At 38.7% G+C, this 27383-nt stretch overlaps 1 protein-coding gene across 7 annotated transcripts in view; it reads right to left on the bottom strand.

Annotated features, from left to right (window-relative positions):
• Positions 1 to 27383, bottom strand: part of UTRN (utrophin) — a 366380-nt gene that overhangs the window by 183014 nt on the left and 155983 nt on the right. For 5 of the 7 annotated variants that reach the window (XM_069852165.1, XM_069852164.1, XM_069852167.1 and 2 more), the window contains one exon: positions 22776 to 22965. The exons of 1 other annotated variant lie outside the window; for it this stretch is intronic. In XM_069852165.1, coding sequence (XP_069708266.1) covers positions 22776 to 22965 — 190 coding nt within the window. Of the gene's footprint in view, positions 1 to 17758; positions 18087 to 22775; positions 22966 to 27383 lie in introns of those variants that run through there. One more of the 7 variants, XM_069852168.1, reaches the window with a different exon arrangement.

Here is a 27383-nt window from a genome sequence, read left to right on the forward strand (position 1 = left end):
CTGATTGGGTTTACAGCTTATGACAAACGTAAGTAAGTATTACTCATTAAAGACATGACAAGACACTGTTGTGGACAATTCATCAGAAAACTAAAATCATTTAGTAACAAACAAGAACAAAATTATTTCCTAGTCTAGCTAGACAGTCCAGCCAGGAAAAAGCCTAAAAAGTCAAGAATCTGAAAATGCATGTTGGGAAATTCATATCCTTTAAGATCACATAAGAGTATTTGTCACACATTGACAGGAATTGCACAGCTATAACTCTAAATGACAAAACAGCAATATTCATATTTAAAGCCTGAAAAGTTTTGAACGTTTAAACATTATGAATACCTTTGTGGAGTGACTGATTTGTTTTGGTGAGATTTTTTTTTTGACAAGTCAATCCACAGCAGTATCACAGCTCTATTCAGTTACTAAATCTGCACAGCACAGACCAAAGTGAGACAACAGCCCAAGCTAAAAGTAACACAGCTTTAGACAGCTGGGAGAGTAAAAGAGACCATCAATATGAGTCAACACGAGAGGTGGCAATAACACATTTTAGTAGAATAAGCTTTTCCAATGTATTATAGTATTTTATAAAACGTATCTGTTGAAAACAAAAACTAAAGACTATACTCCTCTGAGATGCAACAAAAACTGTCTTCCAGTTTGTGAGACAGAACATAGATAAAAGGTGCAAACAGCAGTCAGGAAGATCTAAGAACAGCAAACCATTTTCACAGTTTATTTGCACAGTCAGGTGCAAATGATGGAAATCTTTCTGGTCTTTTTGCTGTTTATTTCTGATAAATATATTTTTCTCAAATCTTCCCTCAGTTTCACTGCCAGACTGAATTCCCAAGCTTCTATTACAGTTAGCAAGTCGTCAATCAAAAAGAGATCACCTATGCCAAAAGTAGTTAGTATTCTCTGCACATCTCTAAGTGTATTTCTTGTTTAAAAGATCATTAAACCAGTCTTCAGAGGTTTTTTTCGTTATTATCAGGTTGCTGTACTCAAGTAGCATTTGCCTTAGTTTTCCTTTTTATAATTTCTTAAGTAGTTTGCATGTCAAATTTCTATTATGTATTCCAGAAGTTTATGAAACTATCATGAAGTTTATTTTAAATTTCTTTGAACGGACTTAAAAAGATAAAGTGCCTTCAAACATTTATCACCTGCCTAAACAATTTGCTGCTTAGTAGTAAGCCTTTCACAGTCTTTAAAGGTAAAAATGTACAATTTCGTAATCTTTTTTAATCCCTCCACTTCAGTTTTCCATGCTTAAAGTGATCAGGACAGAATTTTTGTTGTGGTTTGTTTTTTCCTTTGTGCCTATTTTCCATTTACCATTCAAAAGCAACACATGTTCCATGATGTGGTCTATTTCCAGTCAGCAAAACTGTTAAAAAGTGCCATCTTTCCTATTGTGGATAGAAAGGAGGCGCAATCTCTGCCTACTTTTCAGTGCCAATTGGACACTGCATTATCATTTTAACAAGGTCTACGCAGACACTAACCTTTCTTGGAATGGAAATAGGAAGGTCGCATTGTTACCAGACATCATTTATTTCCACTTCTTTTAAGTTTGAAGACATTGGCAAATCCTTGACCTAAGATACAGGTGGACTTCATTCCAAACAGGTGTCTCTGCTTTCCAACATCATAAAAACAGTTCTTTTTGAAGTTCATACTTCAAAAACTGGTTAAGGTGTAATTCCACTACTTACACTACATAAATGAAAGTCCAAGTATGTTAATATAAGATAGCAGGGACATGTATTGCCTAGCAACTAAGTAAAATTAAGTTATTTGGGGATCTACACAGTTAAATTAAAAACATTGAAGAAAATAAACATATGGCATGTGTAAGCTTAAACCAAGCAAGACTCAATCATTTATAACTTGATTTTTAGGTTACTCAGGAGAGGACTATCCTGCTCCTGTTTTTTATTCCCCCACTGACCCACTTGCCATTTGTCTTCCACAGATGAACAGAGAAATGGAATGAAAATGCTTTATGAAAACAACACATCTCCACATACTTCTGTTCCTTCCTATGAGCAGAATGCCACCAGGATATTTTCTGACCCTTAAATATAGAAGTTCTAATAGACTTCTCATATCAGTGCTATGGTCATACAGCAACTACTGCAGGTCCTCATTATCAGGAAGCTGAACTTAGAGTAGCTTGCTAAGCCCAGTCATGCAGCTGAGCCATTATCTCAATGGTACAGAGAACTATCTGAACAACTTCAATGAGTTTACTAAGGTGTCTATTCATAGAATCATAGAATAACCAGGTTGGAAGAGACCCACCGGATCATCGAGTCCAACCATTCCTATCAAACACTAAACCATGCCCCTTAGCACCTCGTCCACCCGTGCCTTAAACACCTCCAGGGAAGGGGACTCAACCACCTCCCTGGGCAGCCTGTGCCAGTGCCCAATGACCCTTTCTGCAAAGAATTTTTTCCTAACGTCTAGCCTAAACCTCCCCTGGCAGAGCTTGAGGCCATTCCCTCTTGTCCTGTCCCCTGTCACTTGGGAGAAGAGGCCAGCACCCTCCTCTCTACAACCTCCTTTCAGGTAGTTGTAGAGAGCAATGAGGTCTCCTCTCAGCCTCCTCTTCTCCAGGCTAAACAACCCCAGCTCCCTCAGCCGCTCCTCATAAGGCCTGTTCTCCAGCCCCTTCACCAGCTTTGTTGCTCTTCTCTGGACTCGCTCCAGAGCCTCAACATCCTTCTTATGGTGAGGGGCCCAGAACTGAACACAGGATTCGAGGAGCGGTCTCACCAGTGCCAAGTACAGAGGGAGAATAACCTCCCTGGACCTGCTGGTCACGCCGTTTCTGATACAAGCCAAGATGCCATTGGCCTTCTTGGCCACCTGGGCACACTGCTGGCTCATATTCAGTCGGCTGTCAACCAACACCCCCAGGTCCCTCTCCTCCAGGCAGCTTTCTAGACAGACTTCTCCTAGTCTGTAGCACTGCATAGGGTTGTTGTGCCCCAAGTGCAGGACCTGGCATTTGGCCTTGTTAAACCTCATCACATTGGACTCTGTCCAGCGGTCCAGCCTGTTCAGATCCCTTTGCAGAGCCTCCCGACCCTCCAGCAGATCGACACTTCCTCCCAGCTTAGTGTCGTCCGAAAACTTGCTAAGGGTGCACTCGATGCCTTCATCCAGGTCATTGATGAAGACATTGAACAGGGCTGGACCCAGCACTGAGCCCTGGGGAACCCCACTTGTCACTGGCCTCCAGCTGGATTTCACACCATTTCCCACCACTCTCTGGGCCCGGCCATCCAAACAGTTTTCCACCCAGGAGAGTGTGCGCCTGTCCAGGCCAGAGGCTGACAGTTTCCAAAGCAGAATGCTGTGAGAAACTGTGTCAAAGGCTTTACTGAAGTCCAGGAAGAGCACATCCACAGCCTTTCCCTCATCCAGCAGCCGAGTCACTTTGTCATAGAAGGCGATCAGGTTAGTCTGGCAAGACCTGCCTTTTGTGAACCCGTGTTGACTGGGCCTGATCACCCGGTTCTCTTGCATGTGCTTCATGATAGCACTCAAGATCACCTGTTCCATGACTTTCCCTGGCACTGAGGTCAGACTGACAGGCCTGTAGTTCCCTGGGTCCTCCCTGCGACCCTTCTTGTAGATGGGAATATGAGAATATTGGAATATGTATTGGAGTTTTGGAATATGAGAAGCCTGATTTCCGAGAAAACATAAAGCAGGTATGTCTAAATTATACTACTTTAAAAAAAGCACTTTAGACTAAGTGGTAAAGCACAACATTCCCTTTTTTCAGCCTCAGAAAAAAATAAAAGGGACAGCAACATATGAAAACAGCATGACAACAGCAATTCTAAAGTACCCACATCTGCTAGCTACACAACGTAGACAGAAAACTCATGCATTTAAAAAGCTAAATCTGGGTTTTGAATCTACGGTACTTCACAAGAACAGGAAGAACGAAGAAGTAAAAGCTGAAATAGTTACCCTACTTGCTTTATTTCAGAAGACAAAATTACAACTTTTATACCTTGCAGAAACAATGAGAAATTTGGACACTCAAAATACCACGTAATATTACACTAAATAATATACTAAACATGTTTAAGGCTCAGATCAGACTGTTTGGATTGTTATTTCTAGACTCGGTTCCATACTGTCCTGCCAAAGATTGCTCCCCTGTCTGCAGATGCACCTTCTTAACAAAACAAAGATGAGCTGTATTCATTTTGGTGATGAAAATATCATATAGGTCAAACATATCACTAAGGAAACAGTTAATTTCCTCTTTAGAGACAAAGCCAATAAATTATATTTTAATTCCTGTATTCATCTATGAAGTTGCTTTTTAAAAACCGTAACTTTCATTCAAACCAGTAAGACTGGAAAAGGAAGCTATTAATGATGTTGAGAAGGCATGTTCAATACTTTTCTTTGCTTCCAATCTCACTAATGAGGAATATTGTGCTTCTAATAATTATTTAACCACGAAGATAAAGTACCAAAAGACCTGAGCTTCAGCTAGTAAGAAGAGACCAAAGGGTAATTGGGTAAGTTTGACATTTTCAGACAGGGTGGATCTTAACGAGATTTGCCAAAGATTACTTTAAAAAGGCTTTAAGTCTCTAACAGCTATTAGCGGTTATCTCTGAACCCCAAGAGAAGATGGCATAAAATGCAAATATAATTATTCTTTTTAAATTATGGGTTAAAGGAGGAGCTAAGGAATTCACTGTCTGTAACCTTTACTTCAATTGCTGTGACAAAAATAGAAAGCACATCGTAAGCACCTTAAAAATAAGAAAATTGGCAACAGCCAACATGATTTGTCAGGAATCAATCATGTCAGACTAACTTAATTTCCTTTAGTGACAGTGTAACAAGCATTGGGAATATGGGAATGGTAGTGTCATTTATCTTGACTTCACTAATTGTCAAAAGCTTTACAAGACAATCCCAAGCATACCTACCTGGAAACTATATTTAGTCGTAAATACTTCACTACCAAGGTTCATACAAAAAAAAGAGATCATAGTGATTTGTCTTGAGCCCAGTACTTCTGAATATTTTCATTAACAACAGAATAACGGAAAAAAATCAACTTAGTGATTTTACAAAATCAACTGAGAGGGGAGCAGCTAGAAAGAATCTGGAAAAAAGGTAAGAATTTCTAGTGTGTTTACTTTAGCTAGACATCAGGTGACCATCACACTGCTCTATCATTTCCATTGACATCAAAGATACTTAGTTTAAGATATCATACGTCTTCTCCATAAATTACATGAAATAACAAGTGTTCTGGGCTTTTTCCTTTCTCTGCTCACCAGGGCAGAACAAGTAATTTAGGCAAAGTGACTTCTTTATAGAAACAGATTACCTGCCTGGCTATTACTACTACAATTTTTCTTACCTCTGCCTTTGTCTTAATAACAAAAAAATTCTAACTCCACAACCCCAGCCTCTGGATTACATGAAGAAACTTGACATAAAACAAACTTGCAAGAAGTTACGACAAGCAGCTTAATAGTCCAGCATTTTACTTCAACTGATGTCATTTTATCTTACATAGCGTCCTTTCTCCTCTGCATGTAATAAGTGTGACATTTTTAACTGAATCCATCGAGCTTTACTCCACTTACAGGCCCAAGAGACTGAAGCCGTCAGTAAATGCTGGTTCAAGTACACCAGAAGGTAGATGGGTACTGTGAAAACTGCATCAGAGCTCTCTAGCCACAGGTGTTAGAAGACTGGCTTGCCCTTGAATTACAAATTTTACATTTGTGCTTGAAAGATTAGCTTGGCCTTGAGTACATTTAATGTTTTCACTCAAAAAAAAAGGCAACAGGAAAATAAATACACGTTAATTTGCTTTTTAATTCTCTTTCAGGCAAAAGCTTGAAGCGGGAATTTTTCCTGCAGATTCGACCACTGTGAGGCATAGATCTTTACTTTGGAATTACACCTCCCAGCACCCCATCTCATTGCTGCCGTGTATAGATCCTCCATCATTTCAACAGCTGTGAGCAAGAGAGATGTGTACAACTGTTACTGGCAGACCTGGAACTGGCACATTTGGCAGGCAAGCTGCTGCACAAGTGACAGGGGAAGGAAAAGGTGAGAAAAGGAAAGGGTGAGTCACCAATTTTCCTTGGAGGATGTATAAAAATTAATTTCAAATGATCACACAAAGGAAGTTGCCAGGAGCCAGTTACAGTGACAGGGGAAATCAGCATTCAGAATTCCTACGGCTGTGATCAAATTACAAAGAATAAAATTAGCCAGAGAACATCAAATGGAATGGCATTTATTTACTTTCCTTTGTTCTGCTTTCTTCCACTGAGAGAAATCAAAGGGTACTTTCCTTTACAAAAAAAGTCACAGGCAGCGATGTCCCGTGTATCTGCACAGATATACAGCACTAGAGTGAACAGAAAGGAGGCATAGCATCTTTTATCTCTTAGTACTCTGAGCAAACCCTGACAGCCTTGCTGTTTAAAACAGTCAAATCACAGAAACTAAAAGAAAAAAAAAAGTCTGAAAAGAGGCTGTACCAGAAACAAAAAGTAATGTTCATTTCTTGTTAGTGGAACTTTTAGGGGTCTGAGGAAGGGCAAAAAAGGTTAAAAAAGAAATCAACACAAGTGTCAACACTTGATTAGGGATCACAGCTCATTTGTTCTCTGACCTGAGAAATTCTCCAGAGCAGTTACTTCATGCAGCCCCGTCTCTCACTCTTCACCTGCAGTGACACTAATGTATTTCTATAGCATAGAGCAACTCTGTTTTCTGCAGTTTTGTTCAGAAGAAAGGCAAGCTATTATTTTTCACCTCAGAGTATCTACTTAAATGTTTCATCACAAGAACAAAGCAGACAGTGCTACAGCAACCAGTCAGACAAGTGTCTTCCATAGCTCGGTGCCCAGTTGAGCTATTTAATATGACTTTGTCTTTCCAACAGGTTCATTTACTCTGGCCACCTTATCTGTAAAAGTTTCCAGCTCCCTTAGGCTCCTTGCAGACTGAAGCCACAATATTTCAAGCACAGTAATGACCGACTTCCAGCTCTCAATTTAATAGTGTATCGACTCCAACTTCAAAAAACATCCCAAGCAATCACCATTAGGTGAAGCAACAAGACCATGAAATTCATGCCATCACTATAAATTGTAAGCCAGCTGTTTTAGTTTCTGAAGTGTCATTTTATTTTTCCCTAAGTCACTACCCAAATATTATTGCCAAGGACTTATGTCTTGCAAAGATGCTGGGATAGTACCAAAACAGTCATAAAATCTGAACATACTTTATAATCATATTAAACAATGCTAAACAAGACAAATTATACTCAGCTTTATGCCCTGGGCTTTCTAAGATGATCTAAATCACAGCTCCCTTTCATGTGTCCTATGAAATTGGACTGAAGCCTGAAAAAGTTATAGTTTAGAGCCTATACCTTCCCCAGTTTGTTTAATAGATATAGCATGATGCACATATCATGTGTAGTTGTTCTACTTTTCCAGGAGCTTTTCTGGGGGCTCTGGGTTCTTTGTTTCCATCTATTTGTGATCATTCTTCCCCTCCTTTTGCAACCTAAAAATTGTGTAGTGTTCAAGCACTTATTTTCAAACTGGCCCTTAATCACTACTAAAAAGAACATCTTTATGTTGTTTACACATAGACTGGCATAATTTCTAGCAGCTCTTACCTAGCACAAGAGATTTACAGTGAGCATACTGCCAACCAAGTTTATTAAATATGCAAAAGTAACACAGAGAACTTCATTGCTTCTGGTTTGCAGCTGTTAATATTTTGCTCAACTTATGATTCCTCTCTTTTTCTACAACATGAATTTTCTAGAACATTCATTAAGCCTTAGCACCGACCAACTTGAACCTCCAGGGAACATACAACTTCTCAATGTACTGGCCATCAATAACTTTAGAGACTGTACTTGCTCACTAGCAAAATTTTTATCGCTTCCTTAATCTCTTATTAGGAATCTTGAATATTATCCATTAACATACTTAACCCAGTGCATCATACAGTCATCGTAGACTGAAGCATAGCACTGGATTATTCCTAAATTGAACTGCATTTTGAGATATTACCACACATTAGCCAAAGAAAATTTTATTTGGTTTTTACATTTTCTATTGTTTACTTGTTGCATGGAATCACCATACAACTGTTCTTTTGTGTTTCCTTCTAGTATGAACAGATTATCTGTTAATCTAAAACCAGTTTCATTAAAAATGCATGGAAAAATATTAGTTATTCTTCAGCCACACAAGGTCATTCCACTGAAACACGCTATTGATCACTGCTACCGTCTGCAGATCGGCATGTGTACCAACAGCTACTCATGTTCCCAAACAAACATTTTCTTTTATGCCACAGGAAGAGGACAGTAGCCATAGACAAGCTCAATTAGCTGTTGCATTACACAAGCAGGCTTTTTACAGTTCTACCCTCCTATTTGAGTGACTTACCAGCAGCACCAAAATAAAACCACGCTTTAAGTTTTAGCAACACTATTCCTATTGACTCTTCTCCTTTACCAAACTGACCCTAATCCATAGCTGAAAATAAGTTTTAGCTGGTACCTTCAATTTATGAGACTGTTTTGGAATACAAAAAGCACTCCTGACATAGAGAAAGCCAGTCTATATTTTAGACTTTTCCACTCAGACATATTGTTGAATGACAGATTAAATAGGAGGGTTTTCCACAGTGTAAAGTCTGCTACTCCTCAGAACCTGATCATGGCTTCTAAAGATTTTTTCACAATCTCAAAATCCATGGGTTGGTATGGGGTTTGTTGTTTGGGGGTTTTTGTTTGGTTTGTTGTTTTGGGGTTTTTTTAAATACTTCTTAATTAAAACAGTTGTTGGCACCATAATTCAAAGGCAGTTCATATTTTAAATGCTGTTTGCTAGGAACATCCCTGCCCTACATCCACCATTTCCATCACACAATCATCAGAAACACTTACAAAATGTGTATTGAGGTTTTCCTGGCTTTGAGCAACCTGATGTAGTGAAAGGTGTCCCTGTCCAGGGGAGTTCAAACTAGATTATCTTTAAGGTCCCTTCCAACTTAAACCATTCAAAAATGCTATGTAACCTGAAACTTTTAATAAGCCTTCATGCTAATATCAGAAGAATCCAAACATTAAGAAGTCCATAACTTTTATTTAAACTCTGAAGTTTCAGTAATAGAAAGAGGAGAAAAACATAAAAAACATATATTTCAACTACTTTGCAGTGTTGAAAATTGCAGCAGATGATTACTTCTTTTTGAAGAGACCAATTAGAGAGCATTTAGCAAGAGAATTACAGTATTTGATATGGAACATTCAAATTTAAACATGAAGAGTGATTGATTAGTTCATGCATGCTTCCTTAAAAAAAAAAAAAAGAAAAAAAAAAAGCATAGTTCAAACTGAGTCCAAAGATGACCTTAGATGACTGTTCTAGGACTTCATTCCAAAACCCAGCACAATGAAGCACTAATTGGTCTCTCTCAGAAGAAATGCCAAGAATTGTGTAAGCATTGAAAACCAAAGATTCCACCTCGCCCCAGGAAGGATTCTCTCTTCAGGTCAGAAATTTGTAACACTAGTGCAGAGAAGCCAGCACTTTCCCTATCAGCACTACATTGAGCCTATAGATCCAGGGCTCATCAGGGACTGAGGAGCCTCTACAGCATCAGCAGCATTTCAATTTGTTACTTTACTTGCAGCACCTACCATGTTTACTATACACCAGAAAGTATCAGTAAAAATAGTTCCACAATGAATATGAAGAACTGCTTTCTGTAACACAGGACATCAATTATCAGGAACACCATTGACATCTTCCACCCACATTCAATTATCCAGCTATGCAGGACTGCCCAAGTTACTTCTCTTTTGAAGTAAAATGCTTCGCAGTAAAGTATATCAAGAATGCTCAGCATGAAAACATCACAGTACAGCCAGAAAGCCATGCAGGTCTGCAGGCAACGGGTATGAAATAGGAAGCCTGCAAGGCAACTTTGGAACATGAAGTCTCATAGCAGTTTGTCTTGATTAAAAACAGAGGGGAAGGCAAAAGGGAAGACACAACTCTCCCAGAGTCCCTGGTGACTAGCAGCAGCAGAACAGCTTTGAACAACACTATTTTCCCAGCTACATAGTGAGTACAGCTTTCTTAAAAATAAGCTCAAATTATCTGCATGAGGCAGAAGACAAGACAGACTGTCAGTTCTCAAGATGGAAATTCATGAAGAACTATGCTGGTTTAGGCACCTACTGCTGCAGGACTTCATTAATTTGGCAGGGTAATTAAGCTTTAAGGGAAAGGGTGTGGGGTGCATGGAACGCTCCCTGAAAAATGGCAGCAATCAAAAAGCTTTATGGTAAAATACTACAGTAAGATGATCCTATATTTCAAATATTGATCCAGCTCCTGTAAACACATGGTTTATGGAAGCAAATTTTCCCATTAATCCTACATTCATTCCTTAATAGAACTACCTCATATTTTATACAAATCTTCATTCTTGCTGCAATAGCAAGATATTTTCAGCTTTAAATGTAAGAGGATTCTAAAAGCATGTCCTGAAATATTTCACTCATCTCTTCTCTCCTTTCTTCCCCTCCAAAATATTACAGAAATGCTATTAAAGTTATATCTCAGAATCCATCTTCTCTCCCATTAAGCCACATTCTTCTTGCAAACACAAATGATTGGTGCAGCAGTTAAAAATACCAAATTTATTAAACTTTGCGTCCTCTCCCATTTTGTTTCTCCTTGTTCTCTCACTTTAGAGGTAGAACACCAGAGAGCAGTCTTCTGTAAAAAAGGTATGTACAATAAAGTACCTATTTGACGAGGTGCTGAGGGATATGGTTTAGTGTTTGGTAGGAACGGTTGGACTCGGTGATCCGGTGGGTCTCTTCCAACCTGGTTATTCTGTGATTCTGTGATTCTGTGATTTGTACGGTTTCGTTTGTCACTGAGTATAATTAGACAAATAACAAAATTGTTGTATTTAGGTCAAGCTCATCACTCAAGTTGTGAACAACCTTCCTCTGAAAGAAGATAGTGGAATGATATTCTTTTTGAATTTTGCAGATATCTGAAAAAGTAAAAGTAAGGGGCTGAAAGTCTTACACTATATTGAAGTGCCTTCTTGTCACAGCCACAAAATTTGCATACGCACCAAATGCCTGACAGTACCACATTGTTACCATTGAAGTTACACTACAGCAAAAGGATTTGAAAATGAAAACATGTTATGCCTGCATAGCAGACCCAGATTTAGATGAAAATTCAGGAGAGTAGTAAGAATTTTCCACACAGGGTAAAAATACCTTCCTTTTGATAGGAAATAAGGCAACACAGTCACAGCTGAAAAGTGTCATGCTATAGTTTTGACCATTTTAGTCTTCACTCACAAGCTAATAGGGCACTAGCACAGAGAATCATAGGAAAATTGCAAGCTGGAAGACCTTTGGAGGTCACACAGTCAAACCTCCTGCCAATTTCAGGAACCAATTTCAAAGCTAGGTCTGGTCACTAAGGACATTATCCACTACAGTTTTTAGTACCTCTAAGGAAGGAAAGACAACAGTCTCTTTGGGCAACCCACTCCACTGCTCAGTTACACATGCTGTGAAGAATTGTTGCCCTCATGCCCAATTCCCTTGCTGCAGCTTGTTCGCACTGCCTCGCTCCTTTCACAGGGCACCTCTGAGAAAAGCCTGGCTCCACCTTCTCTAATAACAGCCCACTAGGTAGGCAGGGACAGCATTTGGAAACCCCTGGAGCTGCCTCCCCTCTAAATCAAATGAAGCCAGTTCCCTCCACCTCTACTCCTATGTCATGTGCTCCAGACCCCAAGCACTGCACTCTGCCGAGCTTCTCAGTATCTCTCAAGCTGGGGGACTGAGACCAACCACAGTATCCTAGGTGTGACCTCTTGAGTACTAAGCAGACAGGAATAATCATTCCTCCCTATCTGATTGCTACAATATTTCTCACACAGCCTGTACTAATGCATTGGGTTATTCTTTCTCAAGTGCAAGAGTGTACTTTGATGTCTTTTCGTTGTTTTTCAAAAACTTCATGGGGTTCCTGTCAGCCCATGCCTCCCAACTTGAGCTGCCAATGAATGGGCACAATACTGACTGTTCCTTCACAATCTGATATCATTCACAAACCTGCTGGAGGTGCACTGTGTCTCACTCTTTGGGTCCATAACAATGTGAAATATTACCCGTCTCAGTCCCAATCCTTAAGAACACCAACGACCCAGTCAGTTTTCTTCTCACTTTTTCACTCATCTATGCTGTTCAGATCCCCTCCACTCGACTATCAAAGACTGTCAAATGTGTTTCTCAAAATCAAAATCAGGGAACACTACTGCTTTCCCTTCATGCAAAGAGACAGCAATAACTTTCTCAGACCAAGCGATCAGGTTGGGCACCCTTTCTAAAATCCATGGTGGCTCTTCACAATTGTCTTGTTCTTATACACTTGGGAACAGCTTACTAAACTGAACCACGGCCTGGGGACCTACTAAAACATTTTCTTTTAGGACTGAGGACACATGGGTTCTTGAGGAAAAAGAAAAAGACTTAGTGAGCTCTTAAATCTCACTGTCAAAATGTCTCCCCAATACTATACCTACAAGTTTCTCCTGAAATTCGGTCTGTTCCTCTCAGCTCCATCTCTAATCACAACCTCATTTTGCATGTGTGGCAGTCACTTGTCTTCATGAACCAGCTCATTCAATACTCTAGAAGAAGATGGGATTTCTCCAAATCTCATCTCACTCAAGTTTATCAACACAAGAAGATACCCCTCCCTCCAATATATATATATATTTTATTTTTTTTTACCAGACCCCTCTCAAATTCCAAAGGAATCAATCCATAACATGCTCACAGTTAACAGCTGACACCTTGCCTACCCACCAAAGCCCCTAACTGCCCTTCCGTGTCACTGAAGCTGCATACAAAAGGCACAATTTTATACCAACGGAGAACTACATTCCAGTGTATCTACTATATTTCTAATCTGAAGTCAACTTGTTGTCCATATTTCTAGTTTTTGTCTTTTGACTTACTGGATAGTCATTTCCATCCTCCACCTTTTTTTAAACCTATTAAAAACTTTCACCCTTCAGCCTTCTATAATAGAGTAATCACAGCAACTAGAGAAGCAATAAATGCAAGAAACAAATCAATTTTTATGTCCCAAGACTTCCAGATGCCTATCAAGTATTCTCCCACCAGTTTTCAGCTTTCCAGCTTAATCCATATCCAAAGAGAAATTATGTCCATTTCATTAATTTTAGATGATCATAAAATTACGTGCATTCTTAGCCTATGCATGTTTCTCCAAATGATAAGGTTTCTTGTCCTTTCAGTCACTAAACACAAACTTTTAAGTTCTGTAAGTCAGTTGTACATTAAGCCTATGTTCTGCTTTCCATACACTTGAGTCATGTTTCATTCCATCCTTCCAACATATGCTATCTCAGGAAATCACTATGGATGCCAGTTCTACTACAGTCATTTTTCAACACAAACAAGGTGTAGGTGTTTGGAGATGGAGTGGTTACCATTTATACTTCGGTTTTCTAAAGCTACAAATCCTAAACTCATTGATGTTTATCATAGATATCATTCACTAACTGTTTCAAAACAGCCTTCCACCCCTCTTTTTTCTGTATTTCAGTAGTTAACAGCCACTATATAGAAGGTTCCTTTTAATTCTTGCCACCACTCTTCTACAAGGCTTTATGGTAGATACAGACATAATCAGAATGTCTCTTATACTACTAGTACAGTATCGAGCAGTTCAGACTTAACTTTCTCACCTGAAAAAAATAAAACGCATAATTTAGAGATGCTTTTATGACAGAGGCACTGCTTCATTTTCCAGCCACTACCTTTATAGGGCAGCCTTCAGGACACTTTTCCAAAACATTTTTTCTCATTTCTACTATCCACTAAATATCTACTGCATCAGTGATGCAATGCCTCCTCTTCAACCACACTTGATTACCCGTATTTCATACCGGAACGTGATCAAGTGGCAATGATTCCTTTTCTAAATCAACTTTAAGTCATGTAAACACCAGAAAATTCATCTTTGTTGAATTCATTGGAACGAGGATTAACCTACTCATTTCTTAACATAGACTTACATGTCTTTTTTTTTTGCCTCACCCCCCATGACCTTCACAATTTTCAAAATTTCATAGTGACAGAGCCTTTGCTGCTACTATAAAAATTCAAAATAATGTAAATGTCCTCTGGAATGCAATCACCAGTCTCCCAGCAAAAAAGGATTTTGGTTGACCTCAGCATTCACTGCACTTTTAACTTCCTGTGGTTTTATAAATTTAATACCAGTGATTAAAAAAGGAAACCACAGAAAATGGGTGAACTGCATTTTAAGTTATGTGTTCTTAAAAAGAACCACAAGATACATGTTTCCAATGCATTATTTCTCTTCACAGCTGAGGAAGTCACGAACTCGGCTAAGTTACCATGTATCACTTCAAGAGCAAAGAATCATGCTGGATCAGGTTTGAGATTATTTCATATGAAGGGTGATATTTATTTATATTTAAAGAGGGTTCTTAAGAAGTCATCACAGAAGAAATGAGAAAATACTTGCTCAGCTGCTAGCTACGCGCCTCAGTCTGTCCTTCCATGCGTGACTGCTCCAGTCCCTGAATGCTAGCAACGTGTTTCAAAAACACCAGTTCAAGTTCCAAAAGTCTGATACACATTTTGGGGTAATTTATCACCTACCTTACAGAGATGCACTATTTTTTCACTTCTGTCAGGGTAGTTGGATAAAACCTCCCAATTTTCTACTTCATTTTCATAAATTATATTGTAGTTCTGCTCTCTCATAAGAGATCTTATTGATTTGTACCTTGCAATGGTTTTTGATGTTCCCAGTAAAAATCTAAATTCACTCTTGTCTGAGCTAGTTGGATATACCTAATAAAAGACGTTCTTTAAGGAACAATCACATAGTAGCAAGAATACAGAGCAGAGGACAGACCCTACAAAGGATTTTTCTAGTTACAGAAGAGTTATGAAACAATAAAGCAAAACTTACTCCACATTATGCTGACAACATAATGCTAAGTACATGCATTTTGCTCCGATATGCCACTAGTTTCAGTGTGAAAGAATAGTAGTGAAAAGTTACATCTGGCAAAACTCACCTCTGTTCAAAGGAATTGTTGATAGAAAAAGCAGCAAAAGAAGAAATATCCTAAACATCGGGGTTTCTGTTTTTCAGCAATGCTGTGATGTGTTACCAAAAAGTTTATTTTTGTTTCTACTTTTAAGAAATTTTCAAAATAAAGGCTATGAATGCTGAGTATTGCTTTTACATGAAGCTGCTAATAAAAGGAACAATTATGGTTTTCCCCAGTACAATAATAAAGCCTTGGTTATTCTTTTATAACAATGCAGTTTAAAACAAACGCTATCTTCAAGCACTTCATTGGCACTCTATTATGCTTCAAAGGGCACTTCCCATGAAACAGATGCTAGTTCATGAAGCAAGTACCCTGTACTAAATGCAATAATTCACACTCAAGTAAATAACTTCTCGTTAGCAGAACTGAACTATTAAAGCATCCATAGAGTCACAAGACACGTATGAACTTGGGAAATTCTGAAGACGTAAGTATACAGAGCACTACAAGAAATCCTTCCTGACATGCTGTCAGTTGCTTTTAATTTGTAATTTCCATAATATTTGCTCATCTAAGTATTAACATTTCCATCACCAGACTTCCATATATCATTGCCTTACATTGACATCTGCTGGAAGTGACTGGGATTGTAAACCCTTCCTTTTCTCCTCAATGTCCATCTGTTTTAACACTACAGGCAGATCAACAATTCTACTTTAAGCAAATTAAGCCCATACATTTGAAAAAACTAAGCTGTGGGACTTTTTAACAAGCAGAAAAGCATACAATATATAATTTTAACCCATAGAAAAATTTCCACGGCTATCACTACATGGATTCTCAATCACAAAAATATATTTTAATAACAGCCTTTGAGAAGATATTTCTTTTATTAACCTTTGGGTAGATTTAAACTCAAAATATCCAACCATTTACTAGGCTCTCAGGCACTAAACAGTTCTTGTTTGACAAACATTGTTACAAACAAGCTCATGCACAAAGACGTGACTAAGTAGGTTTTAAAGCACTTTCAATTTCCTGGTGCTTATGAGAAGACAATTAAACCTTTATCTTTACATTCATAAAAAAAGATTTGCCTTATTCCCAAAAGCAAACAGAGCTGTTAAATGACAGAATTGTAAAAGAGAAGAATAACTGAGGCATGCTTGTTAAAATAGCTTGTGTGCACACATTATGAAGAATGACAGACAGTTTGAAGATACACCCCTTAGTACAGCTTTGTAAACAGAAGCACACTGAAACACCCATTTGAAAACAATGTGATTTTTCCCCATGTGCCAGAACTTGCTCTACAAGCTTCACTTTTATAAACCAGAATCTATCCTTTTCTTATTCCATACTATACTACAGACATGGGTTCTTTTACCTTGATGTCTTTTTTTGTATTTCTCATAATAGAAAACACAATTCTGATTGAAACAAGCATAATGAATGGCAGTGGCTTTGCTTGATCGTCAGAACAAGACATGAGCATGCACATAGGTTTTCACACACTTTGTACACAAAACTCAGGCATAGTTTCACCAGATAAAACTGACAGTTTTGAAGTATCACAAGCAGCAAGAATAAAAAAAAAAGTTGAGGCAGCCAAATAGAATTTCTATAAGGTTATGTCAACATACAGCTGAAGGAAGATCTCTCCAATTTTATATTTTCATAAAGTCATGTAGCAGGATCCTTAAAGTCCAATAATACATCACAGTATGACCATTCCACATAGGCATCAACACCACAGAAGCATTAACTCATGGACTTCACAGACCACTTGTTTTGTTGTTTGGGTTTTTTTATTTTAATCTACTGAGCGATCAACCTACTTAATTTGTTGCTGTTTTTCTATTTTTAATTTGAGATTATAACCACACTATTAAAGTTCTGAACCTGTTCAAAAGAAAGAAGTAAACACAGTCTTGGTGGAAGCAGAAATAGCCAGCCACCAAAACAGGTAACAGAAGAAATATCAACATCAGTGGCAACCTATGTCAACTTGTTTTTCCTCAAATTCTTCTTTATTTTTTATCTGTGGAAGAACTCTATAAAAACAGGCAAGTGAAGTCAAAGTATCATGGCTGCATATTAGTCTGCTGAACTTATTCCTAATTAAAAGTTTCTTGAAGCTCAAAAGCAAAAACACTGAGCATGTAAGAACGCAGTTATTCTACATAATGGGTACCCAGGAGTTAAAGTACTACATCCAGTAAAAATTAAGCAACTCCTTTGAAAAGGAGATGCAGTAGTATTTTACAAAAGATCACTGAACATTAATATTCTCCTTCTGGACACTTCAATGATAGGCAAGAGAGCACTTTTTAAAAAATGCATCACTAACTAGCACAGGGTAGTTTTGTATTGCATTCTTTAACAAAAAGTGCACATGAGAAAACGTCAGGCTTTAAAAACAGACTAGATTGTCATAAATATCTAGGCTCTCATCCCATTCGTACATTCTTTTCTTTTTATCTCAGAAAGACAACAGATTAGCATAAGACACTCAAGATTTGGGGCTTGCATTTCTTACCTTACAAAGCTTCTGGTAACGGGGAGAAGAAACTGCCATCCTCTGTAAACGATGCAACAACACCACAACTTTCTGCAGAGACGTTCTCACCACAGCCATCATTTTAAGTTTGCCACACTTCTGAAGACACCTCAGAATTTGCATTATAAATGAAGAGCAACTATCATTTCCTCCCGGCCACTGGACAATGATTTGCCAGCTTTCCGAGCATGCTCTCTTCCAGGACTGCTTTTGCCAGCCACGAGCTTTATATGTTTCAAAGGCAAAGGAGGTTGATATAACATAAGTTTCTCTCCCAAAATAACCCCACGAAAAAAATACAAAAAAAAAAACAAAACAGCTTTCACAGATTTTTTTAACTGGCACTGCTGAGCTCTGCTTGTGCAGAGGGTAAACAAAGTTGTTGAGCAGCCAAGCGTCTGCCACCGTTCAGGAGTGCACTAAATAGCCAGGAAAGGTTATTAATTTAAGCCTGAAAGGTGCAGGAACAAAAAAAGGAATTCCTTCAGGAAGACGGCGCCAGTGTATCACAACAGTTGCTCTCCCCTACTAGCTGCTTCCTATCGGCAGACTGAGCATTTGCTCCTTCAGTCTGGAAAAGGATGCTCTCGCTCTCAGACTAAATGCAGCTCTGGCAGAGCTGTAGAGTGAGTGAATAACAGACTGTGTTATAAATCTTGAGAGAGGAGCAGAGGGATACCTGCCCTAATTATATCAGCCATATGTTAAAGACTAATAAATCACATAGGCATGTCTCAAGATTAGATTACCCAATACAAAAGGAAAAACCACAGGGGGTAAACCTCCCTGCTATGAAAACTCTCTTAAAGCTAATTTAGTCAAAGGGATCTCAAAGGATTCTAACTTGTGCCAGAATGTAGGAATGTTTTTCAGGAGCCGTTTCCAATTAAAATCTTTTTCCTGAGTGACTTATTAGGACAAGAAAGAATAAGGTTTTGACAAATTAAGAGCATGCAGTTGTTCCATCACCCCTTTTTCTAGCCATTCTTGAATCCAAACAGTTAACATCATTTTGATGCTTTTCCCATGACAAAGCAGAATTATTTGAGCCATCTAAGAATGGCAGTAGGATGTCCAAGAGCATGGAATTGTTTTGCTACCAGCAAGGCACTCCCAATGCAATACAGCTATTTATTAACACTTCCAATGGAGCTACGATGAATCTACGTCAAATTGTATTAGAGGGGCAAAGTAGTAGCAAAGATTCAGGGAGACCGTTGCTAATAGAGTAGGTGGTAGACGCCATTACAAGTAATTGTATTATTTAACATCCATGTTGCCACATGAACAGGTCTATACGCACTTCAAGCACACCAATCAGCACAATATGAAGGCACCAACTACTGGCAGCATGACAAGGTTCATATGATCCTAAATAATGCACAGTCTAGATGCCAGTGGATTATACGGCAGCTTGCTTCTTTTCAGGCAATTTTCATCCGAAGAGACAAATGCGAGGTGCAGGTTCTTCACACAGGACATAAAAAACCTCTTACCATCCAATTCCGCTAACACAACCTTTACATTCTTAATTTTAGAACTGACTTAATATTTCTATCAGTCCTCAGGCAAACCCCTTCTACTTGTTTCCCACTACTCTGTTTTCTTCCTGCTCTGTCCAGCACCAATAAAACTATTTTGAGGAAATAGCCTTCATTCTACCCAGTATTATACAGATCTTACCACCTGTATTCTCTGCCTTGTCAGACTTACCTTTTTTCCTCATCTCCACCACTCATTTGAACTATTCCCTTGCAATCCATTGCTCCTGGAGCTACTCTCCTCTCCCACCAGAACTCTGTTCCTTTAACCTACCAGCTCTAGGTACCACCATTAACTGAATACGCTGTTACCAAATATCTTTTGAGGAAACCTATGAAGCAGAACACGTCCATTAATACTGAGGCATTCAAAAATAACTGTATAAGAGCACAAACCTCCTATGTAAGACAGAACCCTTGATCCACATCTACCTCCTCCTTTCAGTTCTGCTTTTCCCCTTTCCAGCTAACATACAAGTTTGAATCAAGCAGTGAGACAAACATCCCACCAATTAGTCACGTTGATTTTCATTCACAATAAAACAAAGCTTTCAAATTATTTGGAACATCTTTATCTCTGTAGGCATAAGACTTCACACACATTGACTTAGCATTACTTCTTACTATTACCTAACTCATTTTCTGCATCTTGTTTCAAATTAGGATTTAACCTCCTTCAGGTGGCTGCTAAACATTTTGCAACGCAGACTGGAGGGTTTCTGAAAAGACTGAAAAGAAAGTCTTCTGCAACATTTAAATACTTAAAGAATTATCTGAAAGACTGATGCTATAATTGTGCATTTCCTCCTTTACAAAAAGAAATCATTACCACATTCGAAGCTTGCCTTATTTGCATAGATCTGTTGCTAGCCTCAGGTGTTGCAATAGAAGGCAAAACGAGGTTTCAACACTGCCCAGCTCAGATTCCACTTGTGGAGCGATTCGAGCTGCACCCGTGCAAGTTAGCCCCAAAACATAATGAAGGATAGTCCTCCCATGCACACAAACAGATGCCAGTTTAAAACATGACCCTATTTTGAAAATGCATGACTCATAACAACAACAAATTTATCACGTTTTAAATTCAGCACATATTTACTACACCTTAAAACTTACAGCACAGTTTTACTCAGTGCAAGTGCCTTGGGGGCAGAGGCATCATAACACATGGTAGAGAAAGTAACAAGCCCTGTGTTCTTACAACCATTTAGAAGAAACACTTCTTCTCATGTTCAAATCACAAAGAGAACACTGTTACTTTATATCACTCAACATGGGAAGAACAGAAAATGATCTTTGTTTAATTAGATATTAAGCTTACAAACTTGCAAAGGAATGGGCTTGATATTTTTAAGGTATACCAAGATGAGAGCTTCATTTTGTTTTCAAAAATTCATTTCAACAAATACTTAAAACCAGAAACATTGATTTTGCAGTGTTTTACCAGTGTCACAATATGAATGTCTTTAGTTATATTTAAAGTGAGTTTGAAAGATGATGACGGGGAAAGTTCATTTTGGAAGCTATCACAGTACAACAGTCTTTGACATGCTCTAATTCCTTTGGTAGCTGAACAAAGCTCACGACATTATGTAAAACCTTGGGTAAGTTAAGTGATTATGCTTCAAGTGCACAGTGTGGAGAGGCATACAGTCACAAGAAAAGGTAGAGAATATCAGGTAACAGAACGCTAAACAGGGGGAGGTCAAGGCCAAGTAGCGACAGCAGTGGTTACAAGCTAGGACAATGGGCACGGTCAAGAGCTGGTTATAGACCTTCTCCACACAGCAGACAGTCCTGCCTAGCGGTTCTGTCACACAGCACAACTCCAGCAATTTTAACCAGACTGCAGCTCAATGAAGGAGAGCAAACAATCGTCTGTGATCAAGGTACTTCACAGCTGCATAGAGCCAACAAGTACATCATAAAATAATAGCTTTGTCTTGGTATGATTGACTACACAGAATGCAAGGTAATGCAGAAATAATTCTATTTACACACAGCACCACCTCACATTGTCGGCTTCCTTTGGCCCTGTTTTTAGCTCTTTCACCTCCATTACACTTGTTGTCTGGTTTTTTTTGCCAACAGAAAGTATAATACTAACTTCTAGGTGCTGCCATTATAGACTAGTCTCAGCTTTTCACAAAGAGCCACAGCTCTACAGATGAGCTGCCTGAGTGACCAGAATCATAGAAATATTGGTGAGTGACATGTTATCTTCAACAGACATGAGCTTCCATAATATATTTTCCTCTTCCTTGTGATTACAAGGAGCAGCCTGATGTTTGATATTCAAGCTGTCCTGTTTTATTTAAATCCAACGTATATATGTTCAGATTAACAGCACTACTGAAAGCAGCACATTTTTTCATTATAAGCTGTTCAAACTCCATGAATATAGACCACAGATGACATTATTCCAAATCCAAAGTGTCAGATGTAATGACTAATCTAGCCACACAGTTCTGTGCATAACCAAAGAACTCTACTAAGTGAGGCAATCCAACTGAAGGAAAAAGTATTAAAACGTTCAAGAGAAAGATAACATATGAATAGCACTTACATCAGGCAAACAGGACAAAGGAAAATCATGTATCACAGAAGCAAAATCCTTTTAGCCTTAAGGACATTCAACCTTCTGCTACCACAGACCCCAAAGATACTAATTTTTAAAAGAGCTGTCAGGTCTTTGCATCCTTTCCTCCAGTCTTCTCCCCTCAGTACACTGTACCCTTAACACAGACTGAACCCAGCTCTTGTCTCTCCCTCCTACCTCCCCAAAGGAGACAAACGGGATATGCAAAGGTAAAACAGCCAGGTGATAAGGTACTCGGCTAGTCCTTGCTTCTTAGGGAGAAGGAATCTCCCTTCTAGATTTTAGGAAAGCTAGGGTGTCCATATATTAAAAAAGACTGTAAGTGGTGTCAGTCTTAGTTCTCAGGTTTCAGGTCTGTGGCCTGTACAGAAAGGAAAGCCAACTGTGGAGCTACTGGGGAGCAGAAGAAGGAGAAGAGGTGATCCAAGCATGATAATTTCTTGGACTGCTGGAAAAGCAGGAGGCTGGTGGCAGACAGGGGCAGGAGACAGTGGAGTTCAGAAGGGAACTTGGAGGGAAGTAGACTAAATTGTTTGGCTGGACAATCACACAACATGACTTGATTTAATCAAGTACACACGTCCTGAATACAGGCATCCTCCAAGGTTTAATATACTTCCTGAATACAGTTCAATGACATTTAAGAGCCCTTAGTGCCACAGATGTCTGCAAAATATGTATTTCAAACCTTAGGAAGAAAACTCTGCTTCCTTCACTCAACTGACTTATAAACTACTGGTTTCCAATCACCTTCCAAGAGACTGCAGGTTTCCTCACTCTAGTAGATAGCTTTCCTTTATAATAGTTGCCATTGAGAAAAAAGCATGAATAACAACAGTATTATTTAGTTTCTCACCTGCATCTGCTTTCTGAGTTCCCTTATGCAGGCACTGTCCTGAGCAGTGTTCTCACGCTGGGATGCATCTGCTAGAACATTAATTGTTGTCTCTGCCTCTTGAAGCCACTTGAGGAAGCTCTCCATATCCTTGTGTGAGGCCTGTAGTGTTTTCAGCTCTGTCTCCAAGAAATTCTGCCTATCAACAGCTCTGAAAATGAGACAAATGTGAGAATACTTCCTTGTAACATACAGCATTACACACATCATGATGAAACCACTAAAAGGAAATTTGAAAGTTATCTCTACTAAGAAATCATACATCTGCCATAACTTGTTTTATTATTTATATCATTGTTTCTCTAGTTATTATATCTATAGCTACCCACAGATATTCTGAGCTGGTTATATATGTCATAGTCCTTTTAAAAAGCCATGTAGAAGAAATGAAAATACCTAGCTTTCCCTTTTTGCATATTAGCATCACAGACTTATGGTCCCCCAAAAGGTAGTGTCATCTCTGCATGTGAAGTGTGAATGCTTTTCCTCATCAACAGAAATCACACAGAGTAGAAGCACTGAGGGTTTGGGGGATCTTTTTTCCACCTCTTTAACAGTGAGCAGAAGCACTTCTCTGAATTTGTAAGAGTTAAAGCACCAAGGCATGAGAAGCCAAATACCTGGTTCTCTCTGCTAAAAGACAAGACTTTTGACACTATCACTCAAACAAACAGAATAATACACTGCGATCATAATAGTGAAGTCATGCTCAATGTGCTTAAATCTAAAAAAAGACTGGCAGAATATAGTCCAAATTTTCAATCAAACCAAAAGATCTCTGGTTGGTACAAATATAAAAGTTTGCTTATAAAAGGATTTTTTAGGATGTAAGGAAATAATTTTAAACCTTTGGATTATATAGTTGCTAAGGAACTTCAAAAGATTTCCTAGAAAAAAGCTCACGTTCTATTTCTGCGTAATGCAACTGTTTCCTTGCCATTGAGATGAAACTCAGATGGGAAACTTATGCCCAACAATTCTAAAAGCACTGATCAACAAGGTCAATTAAAGCAGGACAAACTAAACTCCATCCATTTGAGGCTGTTATTCTGTATCCTTCTGGATCCTTTTTCCCAAAATCAGGACAGAAGAAAGAACTAAGCTGTCCCAAACCAGCACACCGTACAGAAATCCCTAACAGGGCTACTATTTAGAATGCTGCTGCTAAACAAGTAGGAAGTTCAATTTCATTTTCACATCAAGCACATCATATTGTAAGGTTTCGTGGGTAAAGTGATATTTAATTTCAAGCAAGACAAGGCTAATACACTCAGCATTGGATATTTTCACATATATTGAACAAGTTTCTCCAGACAGGCCCATCACACTTCTGTTTTCTGTCTCCTCCTGTTCCACTTATGCTTTCTTTCTTCCTTGCCGTGCAGTGGCAACAGTACTGCTCAGCAGTATTAATGAATCACTGTGTTTAGAATCACAAATTTCAGAATTAGTTAAAAATTCTTTTTAGAAAAGAAGCTGCAGGTGTTCAGTACCAATCAGGATGACATTTCAAAGCAGGTATTCTGGTTTACTAAGTCATCAGAGAAGACAGATGCAAGGAAAAGCTGTTTTCCTTCAAGGGCAGTAAGAAAATATCATGCAATCTCAATTCTACCAGACTTACATTCCTGAGTACCAGCAAAACCAACTTAATTTTTCTAGAGGCTACTTACAAAAAGATAAAGTTGCAATCTCGAATTTAGGAGCTTAGATCTTAGATCATTTGTTAAGAATTGTTTTATCCAAAATAATGTGAATCATTAGGCTCTGGAGCATGTCCAGAGAAGGGTGACAAAGCTGGTAAAGGGGCTGGAGAACAACTCTTACAAGGAGCAGCTGAGGGAACTGGGGTTGTTTAGCCTATAGAAGAGAAGGCTGACGGGAGACTTTACTGCTCTCTATAATTACCTGAAAGGAGGTTGTGGAGAGGAGGGTGCTGGCCTCTTCTCCTAAGTGACAGGGGTCAGGGGACAAGGGGCAATGGCCTCCAGCTCCACCAGGGGAGGTTCAGGCTGGACATCAGAAAAAAATTTTTCATGGAAAGAGTCATTGGACACTGGCAGAGCCTGCCCAGGGAGGTGGTTGAGTCATCATCTCTGGAGGTGTTTAAAAGACGGGTGGATGAGGTGCTGAGGGGCAAGGTTTGATGGTTGATAGGAATGGTTGGACTCAATGATCTTGGGGGTCTTCTTTCCAACCTGGTGATTCTGCAATTCCTGACTTCATGCTTGCCTAAGTTTAGGTTTCTGGTAAATGATTTGTAGGGCAAGAAGCTGTCATTCTTGCTTCTCACTTTAAACTCTGGAATGCGTTACCCACTCTTGAGAAAAAAAATAAATACCATGCTACAGATAACAAATGGTTTGATAGATATTGCCTAGAAAAGATAACAAGCACCAGCTCAAAAATGAGAGCAGACCAAGGAACTGTGAGAAAAATGTAAAGTAAAAGCAGTTATGAGCCCTGACTTCAAAACCCGCTCCCTCTGCAGGGATTTTCTTCCCTAGCAGGGGGTTAAGGCCAAAGGTGGAAGAACAGTAGTACCATCAGGAAGAACAGACTAGTAATAAAGGTGACCTTCAAAGAAAAAGAAAAGCCCTAAAAGATGAAACACTAAGTGACCCAGATCTCCACGTCTAAGTACTGATGTGTTAGATGGGAACTGAGACAACCCAAACTTTGTTGCTAACAAGATACATTGAAGAGTGTCATCTTCAGCCTAAAGTTTTAATTTCTCAAACTGCTTGATTGAAACTAAAGGAAAGAATGAAATCCTATTACAGTCCCACTGCTGCCATATTTGAATTAAAGCTGAAAATCATTCCTTTCACTAAATAGGTACTCCAGTAGCTTACATTAACAGATTTACAACTTTCTAAGATTTCATGGGTGCTTTTAAAAAGGACCCGCACAGCAGTAGAGAACAACGCTTTTACAGAACAAATACTTTCATTTCCTTCCAGAAAAAAGCCACAATTATAAAACAGAAAACAAAGCATTCTGTACTACAGATTAACAACTACCCCACGTTAGGAAAAGATCACTGCTATTTTCAATGAATTCTAATACAATTAGAACAACAAAAGACAGAGGGCCCCTTCCAAATTGTAAAAAATAAATGTAAAGAGAATATGGATAATGTGTCACAAAGGCAGCTCACTTCACTTAACACAGTGATACTACAGCACTTTTCAGCAGATTCTCTTAACAAAGACACATCCAAGAAAAATAAAATTGTAACTCTAAATTTTCATTGTAGTGTTTCAGGTTTCTATTCCACCCAATTAGTTTTTTAAGATTGAAACTTTAAGTTTGCAATACATAAGTGTATGATCAAAAGTCAGTCAGAAAATAATGTCCAAGACAGCAACTGTAATCCATTACCGAGGCAGCAAAACTAAAGAATTACTACAGTTTCACCCTAAAGTATAAATATAGAACATAAACAGCCACTGGTCAGAGTCTTCAGTTTACACAATCCCAAACTTCAATCTCTTAATGGCAACAGTTTCAAAATAAGCTCCTTCAACTTTACAGACCTTGGCTATAGTCCTCCCAGTAGTGTTCTTGTGCTATTCAAGATTGATCCTCCCAGGTGATGTTACTAAAGTCTCTTTCACAACCTCCAAGCATGGGAACAAACTGGTATTTTAAAGCATTGTGTTATAGATACAGAACTGCAGTTATAGAAACCATTGTTTCACACGTGCTCCATGTACAACCCCTGCATGTCCCAAGATCTGCCACAAGAAGTAAACCTTGTCACTCAAGGATCACTAGTCTTTATTTATTGCGTTTAAGTATAAAAACATTCATTCTCTTGAAAAGGTGCTTCCACTGCACATTCTCCCCTTTTAATTCTACTCTGTTTTCCACAGGGTTAAGTCAAGCAGTTTTATGCTCTGGCTACTAACTGGCTCTCAGAGTTCTCCCTTATATTCTGTCCCTAGTTAAAAAACAAAGCAGATACTCATCTTCCTAAGGTCGCAGATTGAAAAACAGTAACCCCAGTGATCACTGTGGAGATTCAGTTATACATACAGTGCAATTGCTTATTATTCCAGACTTTAAGGAGATTCAAAAATAATTACAGGCTTCTAGGCAGGAGCTGCTCTTTCTAGTCACCTGCTCTGAGTGGTGGACAGGGTTATGCCAATTCTAGCCAAAACACTGCAAAATTTGAATGTGAATGAGTCTACTACAGAGCTGTAGTCTACTGTTACTGCTAATCCAACAAGGAGCCATTTCACCTCACTCTCACATTGAGATGAAGCAAATCGCATTTTTGGAAAAAATAGTTTACTTTGAGGAAAGAAGGATCTGGTGCTGAAAAGGCTGCAGTCCCTAAACTTAATGCAAACCAATTGTCAGGAAGGGCCATTTCAGGAATTGACCTCATCACTATGACCTAGTTTTGAAAAAGTAAAAGTAAAAAGCCCAAGAAGTTTTGTCATCTGTCAAAGTCTTTCCCAAAGTCTAGTGGATGTTTTCTGAAGAACATGAAAAGAAGTTTTCTGCATCACAATTATGAAATGTTTTACTTGCTTGAAAAATCCTACGTCCTACAAA

The sequence above is a fragment of the Phaenicophaeus curvirostris genome, chromosome 2 (genome assembly GCF_032191515.1).
Source record: "Phaenicophaeus curvirostris isolate KB17595 chromosome 2, BPBGC_Pcur_1.0, whole genome shotgun sequence".
NCBI lineage: Eukaryota > Metazoa > Chordata > Aves > Cuculiformes > Cuculidae > Phaenicophaeus > Phaenicophaeus curvirostris.